This window comes from Mustela erminea, chromosome 2 (assembly GCF_009829155.1).
Source record: "Mustela erminea isolate mMusErm1 chromosome 2, mMusErm1.Pri, whole genome shotgun sequence".
Taxonomy (NCBI): Eukaryota; Metazoa; Chordata; class Mammalia; order Carnivora; family Mustelidae; genus Mustela; species Mustela erminea.
The window spans coordinates 159,494,738-159,517,950 of record NC_045615.1 but is presented as its reverse complement, the minus strand read 5'-3'; the positions used below and the strand labels follow the sequence as shown (position 1 = coordinate 159,517,950).

General features: G+C 46.7%; 1 protein-coding gene across 5 annotated transcripts in view; it reads right to left on the bottom strand.

Moving 5' to 3' along the window:
* The window catches only part of SHROOM3 (shroom family member 3), a 290,162-nt gene that overhangs the window by 101,785 nt on the left and 165,164 nt on the right, over positions 1 to 23,213 (bottom strand). Inside the window, exon 1 of one of the 5 annotated variants that reach the window (XM_032334625.1) lies at positions 12,569 to 13,678. The exons of the other annotated variants lie outside the window; for them this stretch is intronic. Coding sequence (XP_032190516.1) covers positions 12,569 to 12,648 — 80 coding nt within the window. The 5' untranslated portion in view covers positions 12,649 to 13,678. Of the gene's footprint in view, positions 1 to 12,568; positions 13,679 to 23,213 lie in introns of those variants that run through there. 5 annotated transcript variants of the gene reach the window in all.

Sequence of the window (23,213 nt, the reverse complement as noted above, 5' to 3'; positions counted from 1 at the left end):
CGGGGCGTTCTTTCCATCCGTCCGTACTCATCACCTAATGCTTACAGCTGGGGTGTGTGGGGAAGGAGGCAGCCTCGAGGGAGCAAAACCAGGACATAATTCTAAACTCACCACAGTGACGGCCTATAATGCAGCAGCATGACCCCCTGTCCGAACCTCGAGGCAAATTTATGACCGGTCTCTCTGGTTATCTTTAGTTCCTCTTTCAGTTGGCCTTTTATCAGTGCAGATATCTTCTGCTTGTGAGAAGAGCCATCTTTCTTGTCTCAACAACTCCCTCTTCTCTTCAGCAAGCTCTAATTATTAAGCCGCTAACACCGACCGCCAGCACCGAGTAGGTTAGCCTCCGCTTAACACACACTGGTGCACAAGTGATTCTGTCATTTCTTTTTTGTAACTAAATTTAACACAATTCATCCTGGAATTTCCGAGCTGAAAAGAGGTATCCTGGGCCCCTTACGGTAACTTTGAGTCCCATTATATACTGTAGGAGTAACATGCTTTACTCTAAAAAACCTTTTTTTCTTTTCTTTTTTAAAGATTTTATTTTTCAGTAATCTCTCCACCCAACATGGGGCTCAAACTCACAACCCCGAGATCAAGAGTCATGTGCTCTATGAACTGAAACAGGCACCCCAAGAGAATTGCCTCATTCTAGAAAATTGTTTCAATTCCAAAATAATGGTTTTTTCTACCATTAAAAACATAGTCAAGTCAAAATTCAGAGGTAATAAAGTTGGACTGTGTGAAGCTTTCTTGTTAATGCCTGGATTTTGCTGGATAGATAACCAATGTCCAAGAGTGATGACTTAGGACAGAGAATTTCCCATTGGCTTACTGCCATTAAACAGATGTCAAGGGAGTTGAAGCAGATTTGTACTGAAGAGACTTCTGCTCGTTATGCTGAGGTGTCCCTTGGCTTGAGTAACTTAGTTCATTTATCATTTAAAGAAACAAAATGCAGCACTACCCTGCACTTAGGTTTCCTGATGGCTTGCTAGCCACGCCCCTCCCCCAACTATCCTTCAAATGGCAAAAGCATTACTCACTGATGGACGAGTATGGTAGGAAGCCTAGTCTCTCCTTTCAATCCCAGGAGATTCCTGACTTCTTCATTACTGTTGCATGGTGTTAGGGACAGAATGCTTCATCCTACCCTCCCCACTTATATGTTGAAGCTCTAACACATGCCCCCTCCCCTGGCCAGGGTGGCTGTATTCAGAGATGGGAGCCTCTAAGAAGAAACTGAGATTAAATGAGGTCATAAGGGAGGGGCTCTGGTCTAAGAAAATTCGTGTCCTTATAAGAAATACCAGACAGCTCATTCCCCCTGCCCGGTATGCATACTTTTGTATGTACTTGGGAAAAGCCACATGAGAACATAGTGAGAAGGTGGCCAGGAAGAAGGCTCTCACCAGAAACCCAACCCTGCTGGAGCCTTGACCTTACGCTTTCCATCCTCCAGAACTGTGAGAAATAAAGTTATGCAGTCTGCACTATTCCATTATGGCAGACTGAACTGGCTAACATAGATGGTTATTATAAAATATATTAAGGAGTGAAAAACCTACCAAGGTTATAATAATTACTATCACAACAATCATCTAACATCTGTCACTGTGTGCATCACGGCCATCAAAAAGCTAGAATTTGGGGGTGCCTGGGTGGCTCAGTGGGTTAAAGCCTCTGCCTTCAGCTCATGATCCTAGGGTCCTGGGATCAAACCCCACATCGGGCTCTCTGCTCAGCGGGGAGCCTGCTTCCTCCTCTTTCTCTGCCTGCCTCTCTGCTTACTTGTGATTTCTGTCAAATAAATAAATAAATTTTTTTTTAAAAAAAGCTAGATTTTGGAAATTAAGAAAACGATCCCATTTACAATTGCATCAAAAAATAAAATATCCAGGAATAAATTTAATCAAGGAGGGAAAAGACCTTTATGCTGAAAACTGTAAGACATTGATGAAAGAAGCTGAAGACACAAATAAATGGTAAGATGGCCCATACTCATGAACTGGAAGACTATTGTTAAAATGCCCACACTACCCAGAGCATCTACAGACTCAGTGCAACCCCTATCGAAATTCCAATGGCATTTTATCACAGAACTAGAATAATCCTAAATTCTGTATGGAATCGTAAAAGACCATGAAAGGACAAAGCAGTCTTGAGGAGAAGAACAAAGCTGGCAGTATCACACTTCCTGATTTCACACTGTACAACAAAGCTGTAGGAAGCAGAACAGACATCTAGATCAACGCAACACAGCCCCCAAACAAACCCACACACATATATAGTCAATTCATTTACGAAAAAAGAGCCATGAAGATACGATGGAGAAGGACAGTCTCTTTAGTAAATGGTGTTGGGAAAACCGCAGGGCTGCACGCAAAACTGGGAAACTGGACCATTGCCTTCCACCAGATGCAAAAACTCACTCAAAATGGATTAAGGACTTGAACATAAGACCTGAAACTATGAGACTTCTAGAACAAAACATAGTAAATAAGGTCCGAGATATTGGTCTTGGTGATGATTTTTTGGATTTTACACTAAAAGCAACATAAGTAAAAATAAACAAGTGGGATACATCAAACTAAAATCTTCCACACAGCAAAGGAAAGGATCAGCAAAATGAGAAGGCAGCCTACAGAAATGGGAGAAAATTAGCACACATGGTATCTCCAATAAGCGGTGAATATCTGGATATATAAAGAAGTCACACAATGAAATAGAAAAAAAAATTTTTTTAATTCAAGTTAACAATGGATAAAGAACTGAATAGGTATTCTTCCCAAAGAAGACATACAAATGGTTAACAGGTACATGACAAAGTACTCAACATCCCTAATCATCAGGGAAATGCAAATGAGAACGACACTGAGTTTCCTACTTCATGCCTGTCAGAATGGTTATTATCAAAAAGACAAGAAATAACAAGTGTTGGTGAGATGTGGAGAAAAGAGAACCCTTGTGCACTGTTGGCGGGAATGTAAGTTGGTGCAGTCCCTGTGGGAAACAGTAGGGAGGGTCCTCAAAAAGTTAAAAATAGAACAATCCAACAATCCCACTCCTACGTTCCAACAACCCCACTTCTGGGATTTCTATGAAGAAAATGAAGATACTAACTCAAAAAGATACCTGCTCCCCTATGTTCATTGTAGCATTATTTACAATAGAAAGACATGGCAACAACCCAAGCATCCGTTAACAAGTGAATGGATAAAGAACTTGTGGTATATATACACACCATGGAATATGATTCGGTTGTGTCAGGAAAGGAATGCTGCCGCTTACAACAAGGTAAATGGACCTTGAGAGCATTATGTGGAGTGAAACATGTCAGGCAAAAACAAATACCATATGATCTCACTTAGATGTGAAATTTAAAACAAACCCCACCCCCACCAAACTCACAGAGAGAGAACAGATTGGTGGTTGCCAGAGGTAGGAGTGGGGGTGAGCAAAATGGCGGACAGTGATCAAAAGGTCCAAGCTTCCAGACCTAACATAAGTAAGTGCTGGGGATGAAATGTATACTGTGGTGACTAGAGCTAACGACACTCTATTGTATATTTGGAAGTTGCTAGGAGAGCAAACCTTAAGAGTCTTCTCTTCACAGATAAGAAGGGTATGTACACCTTCTTACCATAAGGAAAAGAATTGTACCTATGTGTGGTGTGCGTGGCCAACTAAACTTACTGTGGTAATCATTTTGCAACATATAAGTATGACAAATCATTATGTTGCACCCCTAAAACTGATATAATGTTACACGAGAATTAGATCTCAATTTTTTTTAGTGCTAGACTTTAGCCTGGGAATTATTTTGTCAGATGGGCAATCGATCATAAACCAATTCTATACACACTATATTTTATTGTCATCCTTTCAATATGCTTCTGAATCATTTTATCTAATTTGGGAGACAGGCTAGTTTGTCTTTCATGACGTTATCTTAAATATACATAGCAAATTTCTCCCAAGAAGTTCAAAGGGTTTTGCTCTGAACTTCTCACCAGTTTTGACTGAAGCCCCAGGATCTAGGCAAAAGGCTATTCCATTGCCCATTTTTCATTAAAAATCATTTTTTTTTCTCTTGGTATTTGATGAGAAAAGCTGCTCTTTGATTTGGAGATCTTTTTAAAACTGACTCTGTTCTTTTTTAATCCCCACGGCTCCAGGCATCATTAGCTCCTTTTAATAGAAGTTTCAATTTCCTTTTATCCCTTTGAGCATGGGTTCCAATATCCTCAAAGCAGCACCTTTTAATTGGCCTGGAAGAGGTCACCCTTCTCAGAGTGGAAAGCACATCACACATCCTACAAAGTCAATGTGGGTCTTTGACATCAGAGGGGGGATGGTGGCAGGGGCCGATGTATTCCCCAGCAAACGTTTGGTGGCATAGGGATTACATTTTCAACCTAATTTCTACATAATTACATCTGACCTCTCTTTCCCAACACATTCCCTGCTATAATGACTTGGTCTTTATTTAAAATTCATTTGTCTTTAAGATTTTGCTCTTACTTAGTGAATGGCTAAAGAGCAGTGTGCGTTTTGACAGTGGTTTCCTTATACGTACAAAATGTTGGTGACGCTCTTCTGTACAGACCCCCAATCACATACTTTTCAGAAAAAGGTATAAGATACTGTACTCCCACCTTCAAGTTCCCTCGCCACACACTGCCTTGTCGATTTCAGCAGTAAATTTTCCAGAGAAGTCTAAGGTGTAATCAAATCTTACATGTCCACGGACACAGTTTCTAATCAAAGAAAGCTTTTTGAGGGAAACCTTCTCCATTATTTTATTTTCTTCTAGTGTTACAAAAACTAATCTGGATCTGGAGTAATCTGGTACCCAACTCCTGTGGTAGAGGAGGGGTGTAGGAAACCTTTCAAGGCGATCTGAAAGCGTTCTCAGAAACCTGATTCCCTGGAGGCAGCGGCAACACGGTGGGCCGGGCATGGGGCCGGGGGAGCTGCCTGCAAAAGATCCTAGTCTCTAAGAGGCTAGAGCCTAGCCGTGCACTTCAAAGGATCCCTGGCATCAAGAAAGACTCTGTAATATTTCATCCCTTCAATTTTTAAGACACTTTGAAAAAGCCCCAGGAGTCATGACGTAATAATTATGAAGACTTAAGCAGACTTATTTCCACATAATATGTATCGTAGAGGTGAACCATGGATGAATATTATGACAAAAAGGGGCTTAGTCAGTTACCATATGGTTTCACTTATTTGTGGAGCATAACAAATAGCATGGAGGACATGGGGAGATGGAGAGGAGAAGGGAGTTGGGGTAAATTGGAAGGGGAGGTGAATCATGAGAGACTATGGACTCTGAAAAACAATCTGAGGGGTTTGAAGGGGCGGGGGGAGGGAGGTTGGGGGAACCAGGTGGTGTGTATAATAGAGGGCACGGATTGCATGGAGCACTGGGTGTGGTGCAAAAATAATGATACTGTTACGCTGAAAATAAATAAATGAAAAAAAAAAGGGGGCATAGTAGGGGGCGCCTGGGTTGCTCAGTTGTTAAGTGTCTGCCTTTGGCTCAGGTCATGGTCCCAAGGTCCTGGCATCAAGCCCGCATCAAGCGTCCTGCTCAGCGGGGAGCCTGCTTCCTCCCTCTCCCACTCCCTCTGCTCCTGCTCCCTCTCTCCCTGTGTCTCCCTCTCTCTGTCAAATAGATAAATAAAATCTTAAAAAAAGGTGGGGGGCATGGCAGAAGGATGCTACAATACACCATACGAAAAATCTAGGTCCACGCATTTCCTTTTCCTCTATTATTGCTTTAAGAAAAATTAATTGAGGGGTGCCTGGGTGGCTCAGTGGGTTAAAGCCTCTGCCTTCGGCTCAGGTCATGATCCCAGGGTCCTGGGATCAAGCCCCGCATCAGGCTCTCTGCTCAGCGGGGAGCCTGCTTCCTCCTCTCTCTCTGCCTGCTGCTCTGCCTACTTGTGATCTCTGTTTGTCAAATAAATAAATAAAATCTTTAAAAAAAAAAAAAGAAAAGAAAAATTAATTGATGAGTTCATTTATTTAAAAAAGTTTCTAGAAAAAAAGTACTTAGTTTTCCCCATCGTTTGAAGAATTGGGTAAAATCCCAAGTTTAATGTCCCTAATAGAAGTAGATCATCGGGGTGCTAGGTGGCTCAGTGGGTTGGGCCTCTGCTTTCAGCTCAGGTCATGATCTCAGAGTACTGGGATCGAGTCCCGCATCGGGCTCTCTGCTCAGCAGGGAGCCAGCTTCCTCCTCTCTCTCTGTCTGCCTCTCCGCCTACTTGTGATCTCTCTCTGTCAAGTAAATAAATAAAATTAAAAAAAAAAAAAAGGAAGTAAATCATCGAGAACCAGGTAAGTGACATCCTTGTCTGGTCTTCCCTGAGGCACTGTGTTCTGTGTCATGGCCCACCTGTCTGAGAGTGACATGGAAAGTCTGGAACACACTCCGAGAAGAAACGCCGTAGCCCCCAGAGCTCTAGATCATGACGTGGGGATCACAGGAATACAAGACTCACCCAGAAAAGACAAGGTTTGGCAGAGAAATGGTCATGGTGGGAAGGCGGTGAAATGGGAAAACCATTCCATGGCTTCTGTTTGTTCCAAGACGACGAGAGGCCTGACGTTAGCCGACAGAAGATGATAGAGTTCATGTGAAGGAGAACCTGGTTGTGATTTGAAAAGACCTGAAAGCAGAAGAATCGGCTTCCGACTTAGTGAGTCGGGGCGCCCTGACGGTGTTCACACGGACACGGCCATAGAACATACGAGACCAGAAACGGAACTGCCTAGACTTCCGGTGCCCTTCTGACCCTGACGTGCTGAGAAAATGCCTACCATGGGAAGAAATGGTTTGATAGTTTCATGTCTTTGTGTAGGTTTTCCCAGCACAAAGCCAAGTGTTTTGTTCCACGAAAGGAGGCTGTCTGTGCAACCAGTCTAGTTCACGTAGATGGAAAAACACACCAGAACGAAAACCAAAGAACAAAGTCCCTGTAAGGATGCTCCACCAAGATCGCTTATCTCTACTCAGCCTCTTAAATTGGCTCTTTTGAAATTTCCGAGTGGGTTGTGCGGGGTGGGTAGACCCAGCCTCGCTGCGGTGGTGTTGCCGGGCTGGGATGTGGAGAACTCTGCTTCACCCAAGGAACCTTCTCCACTCTTCCTTCCTGGCCTCCGTCAGCGGGAAAGAGGTGCGGAACAAGGTTCCAGTCTCAGTAGGTGTCCCCTAGAACTGCCCAGAGACAGCGGGTCACACCCCGGACCAGCTAGTGACCGCGGGGTCGGGAAGGCTCCGGTTAAGACGACACCCCCTTTCATCCTGGTGTTTGTGAAGTGTGCCGGGAAGAGGAGAAGCAGACGACTTTTACTCTAACGTGATACTATGGAAACCACTTCCTATTAAACATTTAGGTAAAGGATTTGTAAAAGAGAAGAACACAGTGTGTGCTAAAGTCACAGGCTTTCGAGTCAAAAGGGCGTGGGTCTAAGCTCTGACTCTCGAATTTCTAACTGTGACCTGGCACAAGTAAGTTGCTTAATCTCTCCAGGTCTCAGTTTGTCCATCTGTAAAGTGGGCTGGGGACCGCTGCCGGCTCACAGGGAATACTAGAGAACTGCTAGCTTCTGTTATTTCCACAGAAACAGAAAACTGAGTCCTAGCTGAGCTTGCTTCTCCATGAGCCCTGTCCCAGACCCAGAAGGAACAAAAGTGGCATTGAGGTAAGAATCTAGGTCACATCAGACCTGCTGCTCTGCTGATTGGAAGAGAACACGAGCCCCGACTGGATCACGCTGAAAGTGAACATGAATCCTATATCATTTTTAAAGGAAATAGAATAAAACTGTATGTCCTCACAAGGAAAGATGTACAAAAGATATTAAATAACGAAGCATATTATAAAACAGAGTGATTACCTCTGGGTAAAAGGCTTATCATTAACATAAATGATAATAATGAGAATAATATAATGGTCTCAAATGAGAACATGTCAAAGAAAAAAGCTGGAGGCATTTTAACTCACCAGTGGATAAAAATTTGGGGAACAATTAGGATTGCTTGAGACATTCACTGCGTATCTGTCAATTCTGGAATAGCTGGATGTTTATTATGAATATTAGTAATTTTTAAATTAGGAAACTCAATGTTTAAAAAGAAAAAGCATATTATCCTATTACAGATTCTGAATGTTAATGACTACCAATCAGCATAAACCGGAGTAGGCAGTTACTAATGAGGATGGATAAGCTAATATAAGAAATACTTCTCTGTTCTTTTGAAATGATGAGACTACACATCCCACTTTAGAAAGTCTTTCATCACCCCATAAATCCTCCAGGGAACTCGTTAAAGTCAGTATTTGTGGTGAACCCTTTGAGGTGTGCAGCCCTACAACCTGTTTACAGTCCTGGCTCTGGGTCTCACTCACTGTGTGACCTTGGGCACGTTTTTTAATCTCTGTGCCTCAGCTGGCACCTGGGTTGGCTCAGTCGTTAAGGGTCTGCCTTCGGCTCAGGTCATGATCTCAGGGTCCTGGGATGGAGGCCCGCCTCGGGCTCCCTGCTCAGCGGGGCGTCTGCTTCTCCCTCTGCCCCTCACCCCTCACCCTGCTTGCGCTCTCTCTTTCACCTTGTCTCTCAAATAAATAAATAAATAAATAAATCTCTGAGCCTCAGTTAATTTATCTGTCAAATGGGACTAATAATAGTACCTCAAAGAGGTGTTGTAAGGGTGTACTGAGATACTACGTAGAAGGCTCCGAAGGGTGGCACGAAGGGTTTCGCCATCATTCCTCTCGTCCTCATACCGAGGACGTTGCGAATACAAACGATACACTTATCTCAAAACGACCACCCCGGGCCCCCCAAAACTTGAAAATCACTCCCACCGTCACCTTTCTAAGGCCAGGGTTTTATATCTGAGCCCACAGATCCCGGCCGTTCCTCTCCACCGCAGGCTCCTCGCCTTGGGCACCCGAGGCCCCAAACTGTCTTGCCTGGCACGGCTGGTGCGTCGCTGGGTTCGACCCTTCTGAACTTGCCTTTCATCTCTCAGGGCCCAGCTTAAGTGGCTTCCGATGGAACCTAAGTGACAGTTCCGACTGTCAAAAGTTTCAATTTCAAACATTTTCATGTGTCCCTTCACCCACTGGCCTCACCCTGCCTTCTCTGTATGCGACACAAGTATTTCAAACACGAAGCCTCTGCCTCAGCTACTCGGGTCCCCTCACTCTTCCCGAGAATCTTCCCCAAGAGCGGCCCCAGCTGTAAGCCCAGGCCTCAGGCAACTGCCCGCCTCCCACTCTTCACCCCATGACCTCAGATGCTGGGAATAACATCGTACTCCAGAAAACTGTCAGATCACTCACATCTAGAGCTACCTCTATTTTTTTTTTGAAGATTTTATGTATTTATTTGACAGAGAGAGATCACAGGTAGGCAGAGAGGCAGGCAGAGAGAGACAGAGAGAGAGGGAGAAGCAGGCTCCCTGCTGAGCAGAGAGCCGGATGTGGGGCTCCATCCCAGAACCTTGGGATCATGACCTGAGCTGAAGGCAGCGGCTTTAACCCACTGAGCCACCCCGGTGCCCCGAGCTACCCCTATTTTAAATTCCTAGAGTGTCTAACATCCTGGCCCAAGCTCACATTGGAGACTCAGTTATAGTCCCTGGTTGGGGGGTGGTATCCTATGTTAATGCAGGAAGCATTTATCGATCAGGCTTTGGGAATTCAGAGATGAAGAAGACAAAGTCCCTGCCGTCCCTGAGTTCCCGTTCCCCTGGAAGGACATGGAAAGTACACAAGTGATAGCTTGGTCATGGCCGGCCACTTTGTCAGCGGGACACGCAAGGTGCAGCAATGGCCCAAAGACAGAAACAACCACAAAGGAATGAAATGCCATTTAAGAGCACAAAGTGTAGGGCTCATTTTTTCCCTCTCCCAACCCAATCTGCCTTTCCTCTGGCCGATCACAAACACGGAGCTCGATCTGAAATAGTTTAAGGTCCTGCCCTACTTAACGCTCTCAGAATGACAGGCTCTGACTGGTTTCCCCTCTCCGGCACCGGCCTCTCCCTGGAGTATATTTCCACCTTCCCTTCTATTTAGTCCACCTCCATCTGCCTATTTATTTGTTTAAAATGTGAACCAACTGGTTGGGTACAGTAATCTAATTCTGCATTTGGTGTGAGGCCAGTGCGTGGAGGGCGTTCAGGAAATACTGGTGCCTGGTGTGCCTTCCCTAGCTCCCGGCTGCGCTCTGTCTGAGGCCAGGCTGGGACCCCGCAGGCAAGCTCAGGAGATGGCGCGGGAAGGCCCGTGGAGCTCCGGAGACCCGGGAGGCAAACCTGCTCTCACCGGCCGACCCAGAGAGGAGACACCTGGGCTGGGTTTGTGGCTGGGAAGCCTGTAACAGGCGTGACAGGCAGATGCCCCCCCACCCCCAGAGCCGGCTAGGGCGGGACCATCCTGCAAGGCTCCCCCAGATTCCATCCGGGTCAACGTGCAGAAAGCCTCCCTCCCCGGGGGCACCAGCCCGCGTTTATGAGCCTTCATTAAGGACGAGTGGGTAGTTCTGGGAGGGGTGAGGCCAGAGTCTCTGCGGGGCTGTCCGGGCTCTCCCAAGGGAGCAAGAGTGGGGAGCAGACAGGGAGTCCCCAGAACAAAATTCTGTGGACAACACGTGCGCATCAATCCATCCATTCAACGTCTCCCTCTACCACGGGACAGGCAGGAGGTTATGAAGAGGACTATTATAGGATCTGGCTCATGGGAGACACTCAATAAATATTTGCAAAATTAATGATTTAAGTTTCTGGCTTAGCTTAACTTTGACTACCGTCTCCTGCTGGAGGATGTTCTACACTTTCCGTATGACAGGTAGTAGTGAGCATAGCTAGTAGAGTTCCAGCCTGCAGTTAACAGAGGCGTCATTGCCCGCACAAAAAGGATATTCTGGCATATTCCTGGACTCACATCCCTGATTTCCCCATTTTTTTTTTAAAGATTTTATTTGACAGACAGAGATCACAAGTAGGCAAGGAGGCAGGCAGAGAGAGAGAGGAGGAAGCAGGCTCCTTGCTGAGCAGAGAGCCTGCTGCAGGGCTCGATCCCAGGACCCTGAGATCATGACCTGAGCTGAAGGCAGAGGCTTTAACGCACTGAGCCACCCAGGCGCCCTGATCTTCCCATTTTAAACCTCCTTCTCTGCTGTCTCCTCCCAATCTCCATTTACAAATCCACTGTTCCATCCACCGTTTCTCCTGGCTGCTGGCCGATGGTCCAGATACAGATGGCTGCAAGGCAAGACGGCAGAGTCAACTCAGCCTCCAGCTCCCCCTGCTAAGCCACGTCCTCCCGACAGCGACGGGCTGGAGACAAGTCAAGGGCGCCGGTTCCCAGTTCCAGCTAGGTCACCCGGCTTTGGGGCGATCTGGCTGGCCCCGCCGCATCTCCCATTCTGTCTGCAGAGCGGCAGGGATGCCAGCTGGCCCAGAGCTAGCGCACGGGCCGGTGAGCTCATAGCTGGAAAGTGTGATGCATCTGAGAACAAAGCAATATTATGCGGTGAATTTCTGAATTTATGGTCCACCAATGCCCAGGCACCTACTGTTTCTGGCTTTTCTGCTTTTGTGATTTGGGGGCACGTTACTGGCAAGGAAGATGTCCCAGTGGTTCGCAGGACTCGTCTTCCAAAGCGTAGACCCCGTGTACAGAACAGATCCGGCATAAGGAAGAGAAGCCGGGCGGAGCCGCTGCCAACCGGACCGACGGCAGCAGGTGGGCGGGAAAAGCGCCTGGTTGGGAGAAATGCTCCCGAGGCCGGAGAGCAGGGTTTAAAGTGTCACTCAGAGCTAGATTCGATTAAACTACAAGTCTCAAAAGAAATCATGTCACAAAATCAGAAACGGATCTTTATGCTAGAAGGCGCAGAATCGGCAGACCTCCCCCCACCCCCAAATAAAGAAAAGCCATAGACAGACAGACAGACACAGACATGCAGGAATCGCTTCTTCCCTCTACAAGGTGTGCAAACTCTTTAAGCGCGAGCTGGGAGGGTCCCTCTAGGAGAAAACTCCCCTTTATGTCTGCTTATAATCATCCGGCCGCCGACAGACGTGTTCGCAGGGAGCACCGAAAAGCAGGCAAAATCCCAAACAGACACTATGCTCCAAACCAGAATGGAAAAAGGGCAAAATCAACATATGGCTTGTAAGGCGTGGATAACCATAAACGCTCCTGGGTTGTAATATCCAGACATAAGAAGGAACCCGCAGATGTCATTTCTCTTAAAAAAGAGAGAAAGAAAGAAAGAAACTGGCCAGAAAGAAGATTCACTAACAGAAAAGGCAGCTAACCTAAAATCAGCCCAAAGGTCGCGGGAGGAAGCACTTAACATCCATCTCGCTCTGCTTTTCCCGAGCGAGAGAGCACTTTCAATTGCTCCAGCGGAGGAAGTAAGAGTGGCAAATGCTCTTTTCACTGCCTTCACGCTTGCCGCTTCCTCCCGGCAGCCCTCCGGCTGGAATCCTGGCTACCAGGGAACATGGGCCGGCGCCGCCGTCACTTACGGATTCTGCTGCCTTCTCGAGTTTTGGGTCCTGAGCCCCGGGAACATCAGAGCCAGGCAGCCGCCCTTGCGCAGCACCATATCCGAGACAGGCCGGCAACGAGATTGGTGTGGAGAGGAGGGCAGCCCAGAGGGAAGAGGAAGAGGCTCTTACTCACCATGTACTCAGAGCTGGCAGCGGTTATGAAAACAGCAGAGCTCCCCCACGCAGGAGCCCCTCCCAGCCACCTTGCCTCATCGCCAGTTTGCAGGAAATAAGGCTCTGCTGTGTGCAGGAAAAGGAAGAGAGCCAGCCACAGGGCAATGGCCAGCAGGCAGCAAACTAGAGAACCCCAACGGTCCTCAGAGAAACATTCATGTCCAGGGGGCTTTGGGATACCAGGGCGCTGCCCCCCAGCGCATGTCCCTCCAGAGTAGGGACTTTGGAGTTAGACGTGTGCAGTTATTAGGTAAACAGTCAATGGCTACCAGCTTCCGTCTGGGGTTGTTGGACTGTCTCCCTACAACTAGAACCAGGCCTACTTGGGGGTACCAGATGAAGGTGCTAGCAGTTCTTTGAGACCCAAGGTGAGGCGGTTTCTGAGAGCCCTCCAAGATCTGGCTTCTGGTTGCTGCCAGAGTCCTGTGTGTGGGATGGTGAGCCCTCCCCCGCCCCGAAGTCCACTCTGGTTTCTACAGCGGCAAGAGCGTGTAGATGCATGGGAGTTCTGGGCTGGTCTATGTCATTCATGACCTCATGCCTTTCTCTCCAGAAGAGATTAGGTCACTCTGACGGTTGCCAAAAGCTTCCCAGTCTTCAGAAGTAGGGAACACATCATCTCTTTTGATCTGACTCCTGGAGGACTCATTTCCTAGGAGCATACTGGAGGGGAAGCACACTTTAGAAGGTATCATTTCATTTATGTCTTTCTGAATTTGCTTTAAAAAAAAAATCAAGCTATGTTGCCTTATTTCTGAAGGTAATTTTCAAGACTCAGAAGAAAACAAGAAGGATGCTCTTCATGGATGGCTCTTGCTATCTAAAGTGTTCAACCCACTTGGCCTGGTCCCATTGCAAACTAGACAATTAACCTTCCACAAGGTCCTTTGAAAGAAGATTTAGATTTTTAATTTATTTACCACTAATACTTGGAGTAATAAAGGCGACCCATGCACTGAAAATAACTAACCAACCAACCATCCAACCAACCAACCATCCAACCAACCAACCAACCAACCATCCAACCAACCATCTAGCATTCTCTTCAAGGAGTAAATATAAACATGCAATACTAGACCATGCATTTCTGAAGTTTCTTTTTTTTTCTTCAAAGATGTTATTTATTTATTTGCCAGACAGAGATCACAAGTAGGCAGAGAGACAGGCAGAGAGAGAGAGGGGAAAGCAGGCTCCCCGATGAGCAGAGAGCCTGATGTGGGGCTCGATCCCAGGACCCTGAGATCATGACCTGAGCCAAAGACAGAGGCCTTAACCCACTGAGCCACCCAGGCGCCCCATTTCTGAAGTTTTATACAGTCAGTGCTATTTAAAAAAAAAAAAAAAAAAAGAATGGACAGGAGTAGAGATTCGAGTCTCCTGTTGACTTACCCAACAGGCTTGGCAAAAGCTTTTTTTTTTACTTCCTCCAAAAGACAACTTCTTAGGTGTCCAGTTCCCTGTCCCTCAACCCATCCCCCCACCCATGTGTGGACTGGGTGCTCCTGCCAGTTCCCCGGGGGCGATCCAGATGCCAATCATCGCAGAGATTCGGAGTCATTAAATCCTGCCGGACCTGACCTGGAGGCCTGGGAGGGGAAAGGAATCCTAGAAGAGGCGCCATCCCATACACTTGCACCCTCCCTTTCAAGGCCCAACACACAAAGACTTCGTGAGGTTCCAGTCCCGCTTTGACTCACGATCCCTAAGCCTGGAGATCAGGGCGTTTCCCCCATGCAAGCAACCGGAAGAGTTTTGTCTCACTTCTGACTGAGGGCATTCCCACAACGTCTGAAATCTGGACTCATCCTTAGGACCTAGAGATTTGTCATCTAGGGTAGAATTTTCTACTTTCCTATTTTGTTTCTCCTTAGCAAGGTTTTCAGGGGAGCCTGTGACTCTGAGATTGTCTTCAGCTTCGAAAACCCCTAAGCCTGTCTTCTCAAATCGAGTCGAGTCTGCACAGAGAAACACGGTGCTTCACACAAGGAAAAGAGAAAGGAGCCAGAGTCACTTGGAGCAGTCTCTCTTTTTCGAGGCCTTTCCTTCTCTAAACACGATGGTTCCTCCGCTGACCTCATGTTTTGCTACCAGGCTTCTGTTCCTGATTACATGACCAGGGTGAGGCTCAGCCCTCAATCCTTAGGTTTTCATTAGACCCAGAAACACAATGAAACGGAGAGCGCCTCCCCCATTACACCCACAAGTGCACTGGTCCAAGCCTCCAGGCCCGTCCTTCCACGACAGTGAACGCCTATTCAGAAAAGCGCTGGGAAATTCTCTTTTGAACTCTCCTGGTTACTTAAATGTGCGTATATCGTAGAGACAACTCTCCTTCCTCCTATCCGGAGTGAGTTCAAAGACTGTATTCTTCAGAAATTACAGGTAAATGGGATTGCGAGGCATATTGGGAAAATTTAAAGTCACATTAGTGACTTTTCATTTGAGGGATGAAGTAAAAGCCTGCCCCTGAGTCTCTACACTTGATGTGAAAGTATCCACACAGCACGTCCGTTAAATAAGCACCAACCTGGGGCGCCTGGGGGGCTCAGGGGGTTAAAGCCTCTGCCTTCGGCTCCGGTCGTGATCCTAGGGTCCTGGGATTGAGCCCCGCATCGGGCTCTCTGCTCAGCGGGGAGCCTGCTTCCTCCTCTCTCTCTCTCTGCCTGCCTCTCTGCCTACATGTGATCTCTGTCAAATAAATAAAATCTTTAAAAAAAAAAAAATAAGCACCAACCTGTCTCCCCTTGGGATCCTAATGGCTGGAGTATTTGTTGAATGGGGAGAGATGCGTGTGTGTGTTTCTACACTGTTAAGTCTGCCAAATGATTTTAAAATAGCTGGATGTTCCTTCAAATATTTATACCATGGGGCTTAAAGTAATAAAGAACATCTTGAAATTTCTGAATTTCTACCAGAAAAAAAAAACAACAGCAAACTTCTAATAAAATAAAGGGTGCGGGGCGCCTGGGTGGCTCAGTGGGTTAAGCCACTGCCTTCGGCTCAGGTCATGATCTCAGGGTCCTGGGATCGAGTCCCGCATCGGGCTCTCTGCTCGGCAGGGAGCCTGCTTCCCTCTCTCTCTCTCTGCCTGCCTCTCTGCCTACTTGTGATCTCTGTCTGTCAGATAAATAAATAAAATCTTTAAAAAAAAAATAAAAAAAAAATAAAGGGTGCGTCAATCACACATTCTGCCTGTTTATGAAATATACTGAGGTCAAGAAATGTTCCCATGAGTTTTGAAGATTTAGATTTGTCAGCATAAGAACGGGGTAGTCCCACCTCTTGGTTGTAGACAGTCTATAAGAAAGAGAATCAGTTGGGACACCAGATGGATAACTTTCGCGGGAGGTGCCAGGGGCAATGCCTACAGGTTCCGTACAGGATAATGATGGGGATCTCCGATGCTGAAATCCAGGGTTAGCGTGACAACACTAACCAAATGCCAGAAGCTTTCCTGGAGTTCTGCTTTGCATTTTTGCCAACCCTGAAGATCCAGAGGACCTCATATCTTGAGCTGCTCTGGTGGCAGAGGAAGCATAGAGTTTCTTTGAACACCTAAGGTTACTGTACTCCAAGGATTCATAAGAATATGAAGCAGAAGGATTTTTGAGGGATTCCCAGGGGGAACTCTGCCGAAAGCCTCTGAGTAGGTTCCCTTAGAAAGATCTTCCATTTCTCCAGAGGTATTTTCGATCTGGTCTAGATAGAAGTCATTTGGAAGAATCATGGTAACTTGAGTTCCATATTTCTAGAATTCCAGAGCCTGAATTGTAGGTCAGACTGTCCCTGCATCAAACTATGGAGATGAATATTTTCATCAAGGGATTAGAATTCACTGTTTCCTATGTGACCAGCTCATGACAGATTCCAGAATGAAAGCAGCAGGTCCCCTAACAGAAGAGATTAAACTTTCTCCCACTAGCGGGAAGACTTGTGATCTCATTAGTACAGTTGATCAGGGAGTGATCTTTGAGCCAGCAGACGCTGGGGCCATCGGGCAATGAGAAGACGGTCAGAAGTCTGGTAGACAAGATGGTCCAGTGAGGACTCTTCTCTACCTTTCGCTGGATCGCTATGAAGACATTTAATGTGTGGTCTTCTGGGCCCAGGGAATCTTCCAGGTAATCTCGAAGACATTATTAAGATTTAAATTATTAATTATTTATTATTAATTATTAAGATTTAAATTATTGGCTCAGTGGGGTTGGGTGTTTTTATCTCCTTGTTGTATCCTCAGCATTTAGAACAGTGCCCCGCACAAAGTCAGAGCTCAGTCAACACTTGCGGAGTACTCATGAAGATGTTATTTGGCTGGAGGTGTTGGGTAGTCAAGACTGTTCTCAGGAAAGTGCAGGGAATTGTCACAAAAATACTCTTAAAGGAAACATGCCCTACCAATTTCACTTTCGTACTTTTGTTTTACTGTGCATGTGTATGTGGACGTAATTCAATACATCTCTATCAAAGCCACATAAGCATTATTTCCCGCTTATATAATGATAGTTTTTTTTTAAAGATTTTATTTATTTATTTATTTATTTATTTGAGAGAGAGAGAGAGAGAAAGCATAAACGGGGAGCTGCAGGCAGAGGGAGAGGCAGAAGCAGGCTCCCCGCTGAGCAGAGAGCCCAATGTGGGGTTCCATCCCAGGACCCTGGAATCATGGCCTGAGCCAAAGGCAGACGCTTAACTGACTGAGCCAGGTGCAGCACCCCCAACCCTCTTAAAAAGACTTTATTTATTTATTTGACTGAGAAAATGAAAGAGAAAAGAATAGTTTTTTTTTTTTTTAAACTTGGAAAATAATAATATCAGCCTTTGAAGAACAAATTAGCACTCTCACATATGAAATACGCTTGGAGATTGTCTTTAATCAGTTTGGAACTTGAAGATGCTTTCTCTTTTTGCAACACAGCAGATGAAGAGCTTAGAATTTGATAAATTATAAACCTAATGAGGCTTCTACCTCCTTTAGCCAGTTATTAACTGTCAGGAAATGATCGTTGTTACTTAATTATAAGATGAAGCTAAACATTGAGAAACGCTGAAAGCGATCTGGTTGGCCAGTATTCTGAGGACTAATGCCACAGGCATGCCCCCTCCATACCAATTAAAGCTGCGTCACCCATAATAAAATGCTGCCTGCCGTTGGCCATGTCCTATGTTGTCATTTTCAGATTAAAACAACAACACAATTCCAGTCTAGGGCACTGCCTGGGCACCAATGAGTGCTAGGCTTTTCTAATTTAGAGGATAAAGACTCCTCCTACGGGCTGATGACGCCCCGGATATGCCCTTGTTTTCACTTTGACCGCACCCACAATAAGAGTCAGTCTTAGAGACACTAAGAGCAGCCAATCAATCAATCATCTGCTTTACTAGCTGTCAGACAGAAAAATACCAAAGAACTTGCACGAGAAAAAGGTGCATGATGTTCTCTTTTGATTTTGAGAGGCAATTCACTGGCAAGGGGAAATGAGTTTTGGACGGAGAATGTTGAGTAACGAGCGGACGCCTTCTGGAAGTGCGCGCTCTATTTGCACACAACTTTTTTTTTTCTTTTTTAAACACCACTGAGAAGAGGTTTCCAGAATAAAATTTTCATTTCCAGCTCAATGCATGCTAACTTGTATGCAATTCTGTAGCTGCACGGGTTTTATCAACTGTCATCTGCTTTTCCTATTTGAGTCTCTTTTCCATGTGCCCTGAGAGAAAGGATGTGGGGTTAAGCAGCGGGGGACTGGGGCTCCCAGGCGGCCTCAGCATTCCAAGCCCAAACAGCCAGAAAAGCATGGTTTGGGGTATTTGGTGAGAAGAAAAGGAAAAAGATAAAATTAAACAATTTTGCTGAAATACAAGCGTTTCCCAATTTCAGTACAAGCTGTGTTGCAAGATTTCAATGATAATTACCTGGATTTCAGAGGACGCCATGGGATCTTGTCGGAAGCAGATTAAAGGGCCCCCACCATTTGAGGTAAGGATTAGATGAGCGAATCACCACCCAACCTCACCCGAAGGCTCCCTGAACGCTGGGTTTTATTGTCCTTGCCTCCTGTGCTCCTTGGGATTGCCGCAAAAAACACACCCAAGAGCCTAGTGTCAAAGAACACTGAGAGGCTGCGTGTATAAACATGGGGGGGGGGGGCTCCGTGACAGCCTAATCCCCGCATGTAGACGCAGGAGATCAAATGTCCCAGGAACGTATATTACTTTTAATTCACTGCTCTAAAACCCAAGATGAGGAGCCTTCCTAGTAACCCTGGGCCCAGTCCCACCTGTGGCGGCAGCCGGACCGACACGGGCTAGAAACCACACCGGTGAGTAAGGGGTCTGCCCTCGTCCGCCCTTCCCGTCACCCCTTCTCTCGTTCCCCCTTCATCCCCGGCTGTCCACCGGCCTTCCCCGGGGTGGTTCCTTGGCGTTTGCTGCCCTTGCTTCGGTCCAGGGCACTGCGCTCCGCTGGCCCAGGCCAGGGGTTTGGGATCATGTCCCCGGACCCCTCCAGGGGCAGCTGCCCCATCGCAGGTGACTAGTCCCTCCTCGAGAAACCCTCTCCTTTCCGGACGTGCACAACATCACAGCCTCCCCCACCTGCCTGAAGCTGCTTCTGCTGGGTCAGCCGCCTCTGCAGGCTGATGTGCCCCCGGGTTCGCTCTTTTCTCTCTCTCTGGGAACTGTTGCAGGTGAGGGAATCAGTGCTGCGACCTTAAATACTATTTCTGTGTTGATGACTCTGCACTTTCTCTGTGAGCTCTGCTCAGCCCCCTGGATTCCAAACTCTTGTATACACATGTGGGATTGGCGGATCAAAGAGCTCTCCCTTCAGGGCGCCTGGGTGGCTCAGTGGGTTAAAGCCTCTGCCTTCGGCTCAGGTCATGGTCCCCTGGTCCTGGGATGGAGCCCCGTATCCCCCCGCCCCCCGCCCTCCAAACTGGCTGTTTCTTGGCCCCATCTTGCCCAATGGCCCCATCAGCACCCCAACTGTACAGCCCCAGACCCAACAGGCACCTTCATTTCTCGGTCCCTTCATGTCCGTCATCAGCAAGTCCGTCATCAGCAAGTCAGCTGACGTCATCCCAGAAATCCCGCCTCAGCCATCTCCACTGCTACCACTGCGCGCCCTGCTGTCTTCTCCTTAGCTGAGGAGAATTCATAGCTTCCTGCTCTGACTCCTGCCCTACTCTTTAAGAAAGGATCTCAGCATTATTTCACAGAAATAATCCGGTAACAGTGTTCCTTTGCTTAAAATCCTCCAGTGGCCTCCTGCTCCACTGAGGCTACAATCCAGTCCCTCACTACGGCCTAGGAGGCCCTACACGACGTGAGCCCACAGTGTTCTGCTCACTCCGCCTCGGCCCTACCCGCTTCCTCTCATTATTCCCAAACCCGCGCTCCTGCATCCCACACCGCAACCCCTCCCCGCCCCGGCTCCGAGCCGGGAATGCTTCACCCCTCCCTGCAGCAGCTGCCTTCTTTTTACTTAGGTTTGAGTCCAAAAGTCCCCTGATCTTTTCTGACCCGCAGACCTGCGGTAGCCCACCCAGTCTCTCTCTCTTGACCTTGTGCTGTTTCCTTCATAGCGCGCACTACTGTTCGGAACCACCTTCTTCACTTACTTATTTCCTTACTGGTTGTCTGTGTGTCCCCATGACACTGTGAGTTTCTGCAAGAACAGACACCTTAGCTGTCTTGGCCACTGCATTTCTCACGCCTGCCACATGAGAGTGCCTACTCATAAATGTCTACAGAATGAGCGATCTCCAAGTATAATATCTCCAAGTACAATACGGTTTGCAAACTGTCTACGATAACCCATTGGAACTCAATAGCTGATCCAAATAGTTCACCAATATCGAAGAAGGGACTAGAATCAGGGCAGACTGAAGTGGGGTACATGCCTGGTTGCAAACTACAGTCAAATAAACATCATGTTCAACTGAATATCCTTTTAGCTCTTTCCAGATGTCTCTAAATCATCAAGAATCGTCAGAAGCGGACAGTGGAATTATCCACATTCTCTTTCTTCTCTTGCCTCTGCTAGTTTCCGAGTCTCAGAGGAACCGAATAATTTCTTATGACGGATTTGATAAAAGGAATTACCCTTTCTTCACCCAGCTTCTTGCAACTCAAAAATCATGCCCAGATGTATTCAAAATCTGGCCTGAGCGATCAGAAGGCGCTTTCCAGCGGGCCAGCGGGAGTCGCTCCGTGGCCTTCTCCGCTGTGGGGTGGAAGTCCCGCCAAAGTGCGTGCAGAAGAGAGCTCCCTGGGTAGGTCTGCTCTGAAGCAAACAGTCGGTGGCAGGAATGACCTTTGACTTTACCTCTCTGTTCCCACCTTTTTGTTCCATTTAGTAAAGTTCTAAGGGCTCTAGGTGGCTCTAAGAAGAGTGCTGAGCTACAGGGTAGTCTGTCGGCTCCGCTGTTACCTTCCACTGTCATTTTGGTGAAATCCTTTAACTTCTCCGAGCCTCCCTTTTTTATCGGTAAGATGAGAAACTTTTAGTAGATGACCTCTAGCTCTAACTGTGCGTGGTGTGGAGATGTTTTGTGTTGAGTCAATACCGAATGATTAAACTAATCAGTGTGGCGGGTTAGGATTGATGCTGTCTTGCGAGCCTTAAAAAAACAAGAGAAGGCAGGGTCAGCTTGGCCCGAGGACCAGGACACATCCTGTGCAGCTTCTAGAAATGGAACGTCCAGGGATCAGTGACTTTCCATGAGATATTTCATGGTTTTAGGTATCATATATGTGCCAAAGACTCCAAATTTTCATCTCTGGCCCGTTCTCAATCCTAAGTACCAGATGTCCCATTGGAATTCCTTTTCCCTTGCCTGTCCTCCAGCTTTTTCACAGCCAAACAATTCTCTCTCTCTTTTTAAAGGTGTCATTTATTTACTTCACACACACACAGAGTACAAGCAGGGGGAGGAGAAAAAGGCTCCTCGCGGAGCAGGGATCCTGACGCGGGGCTCGATTTCACAACCCTGGGATCACGTTCTGTGCTGAAGGCAGACGTTTGACTGACTGAGCCACCCAGGTGCCCCCAAAACAATTCTTTTAAAAATGAGTCAACCATGTCTGCTCAACACCCTGCAATGGTTCCTCATTTCACTCAGAGTGAGAACTAATTAGCGTCCTTACAATGATCTTCGAGCCCTCGGATGGTCTGCTTCCCCCCGCCCCCAAACCCATCACTTCTTTGACCTGATTTGCTTCACTTTGTTCCACCCGCAGTGACCTCGTTGGGAGTCTCAGACACACGTGCTCCTGCCTTAGGGCCTTTGCACAGGAAATTTCCTTTGCTCAGTGTGCCCATGGCTACCTGTCTCACGCCTTTCAAATGTTACTTTTGCATTGAGGCCTACCCTGGTCTCCCTATTTAAAATGACAAGCTGTCCCACTTCTCTGGACCCTGGAATCCCTGGACCCCTGTTCGGTTTTTTTCTCCACGCACTAATCTAATATTATTTGTCATGTAGTTATGAATTATGTTGAATGTTTATTGTCTATACCCCTGCCCTGAATATAATCTCAATGAAGGCAGGGATTGGGGTATATCTTGTGTCCAGTACAAATAGCCACTCAATAAGTGTTTGTTCAGTGAAGTGAAGAATGAGTATCACTATCGGTGAGGAGGATCCAACACCTGTGCCCTGAGTGCACCCAGTTCCTAGAACAGCTTGTCTAAGGGTCACGGAGTATTGTGCAATTCCCTTTTAGGTGCTCCTACCCTGTCAGGGATGGCTCATGAGATCAACGTGCTCACCGAACCACAACGGCCCATAAAGAGGATTCTTGCTTGCTTTGATTGTAAGACTATTTTCTCCATTGAACCACATATTTCAGAGATAGGGAGAAGCCCAGTGATCCACAATCACTAATCTGGTCACAGTGAAAGGAGTGGCCACGCTGTCATTCTAACACAAGATCTAGGTTTCCTTCCTTGACTACTTTCCTAACATCGACTCGAACTGTATAATATTTTTATATCACACCTAAAATTTGTTTCAGGTCATTTCTACATTTCTTTGGGGGAAATCATACCTATATTTTCAATACCTTTTCATATAGACTTGTTAGTCTGCCCAAATAGAGCAGGATATTTAATTCCAGCAGCCCTGTCCATCCAACACAGAGAAAGTGGAACCATCTGAGAGAAAGCTTTCATCAAAGGGCAGGGTGTGAGTATTAAACTGTAGTAATTCACTTGGTTCTAGTACTCACCAGTCAATAAGCAACTTCTGAATTACCCTTGTCAATGAAAAGCAATAGTAAGACTTTTGCAAAACAGAGTAATATGGTATGTGCTTAAACCAATGATAATCACAGGCATTATGGATACTCTTAGGAAAACGGCTGATTTTCTGGGCAGCTGACTTGCAGGGAGCTTAAACCAAGCAACCCCCCAAATCCTTGTCACTTTCATCATCACGTACAGAATACA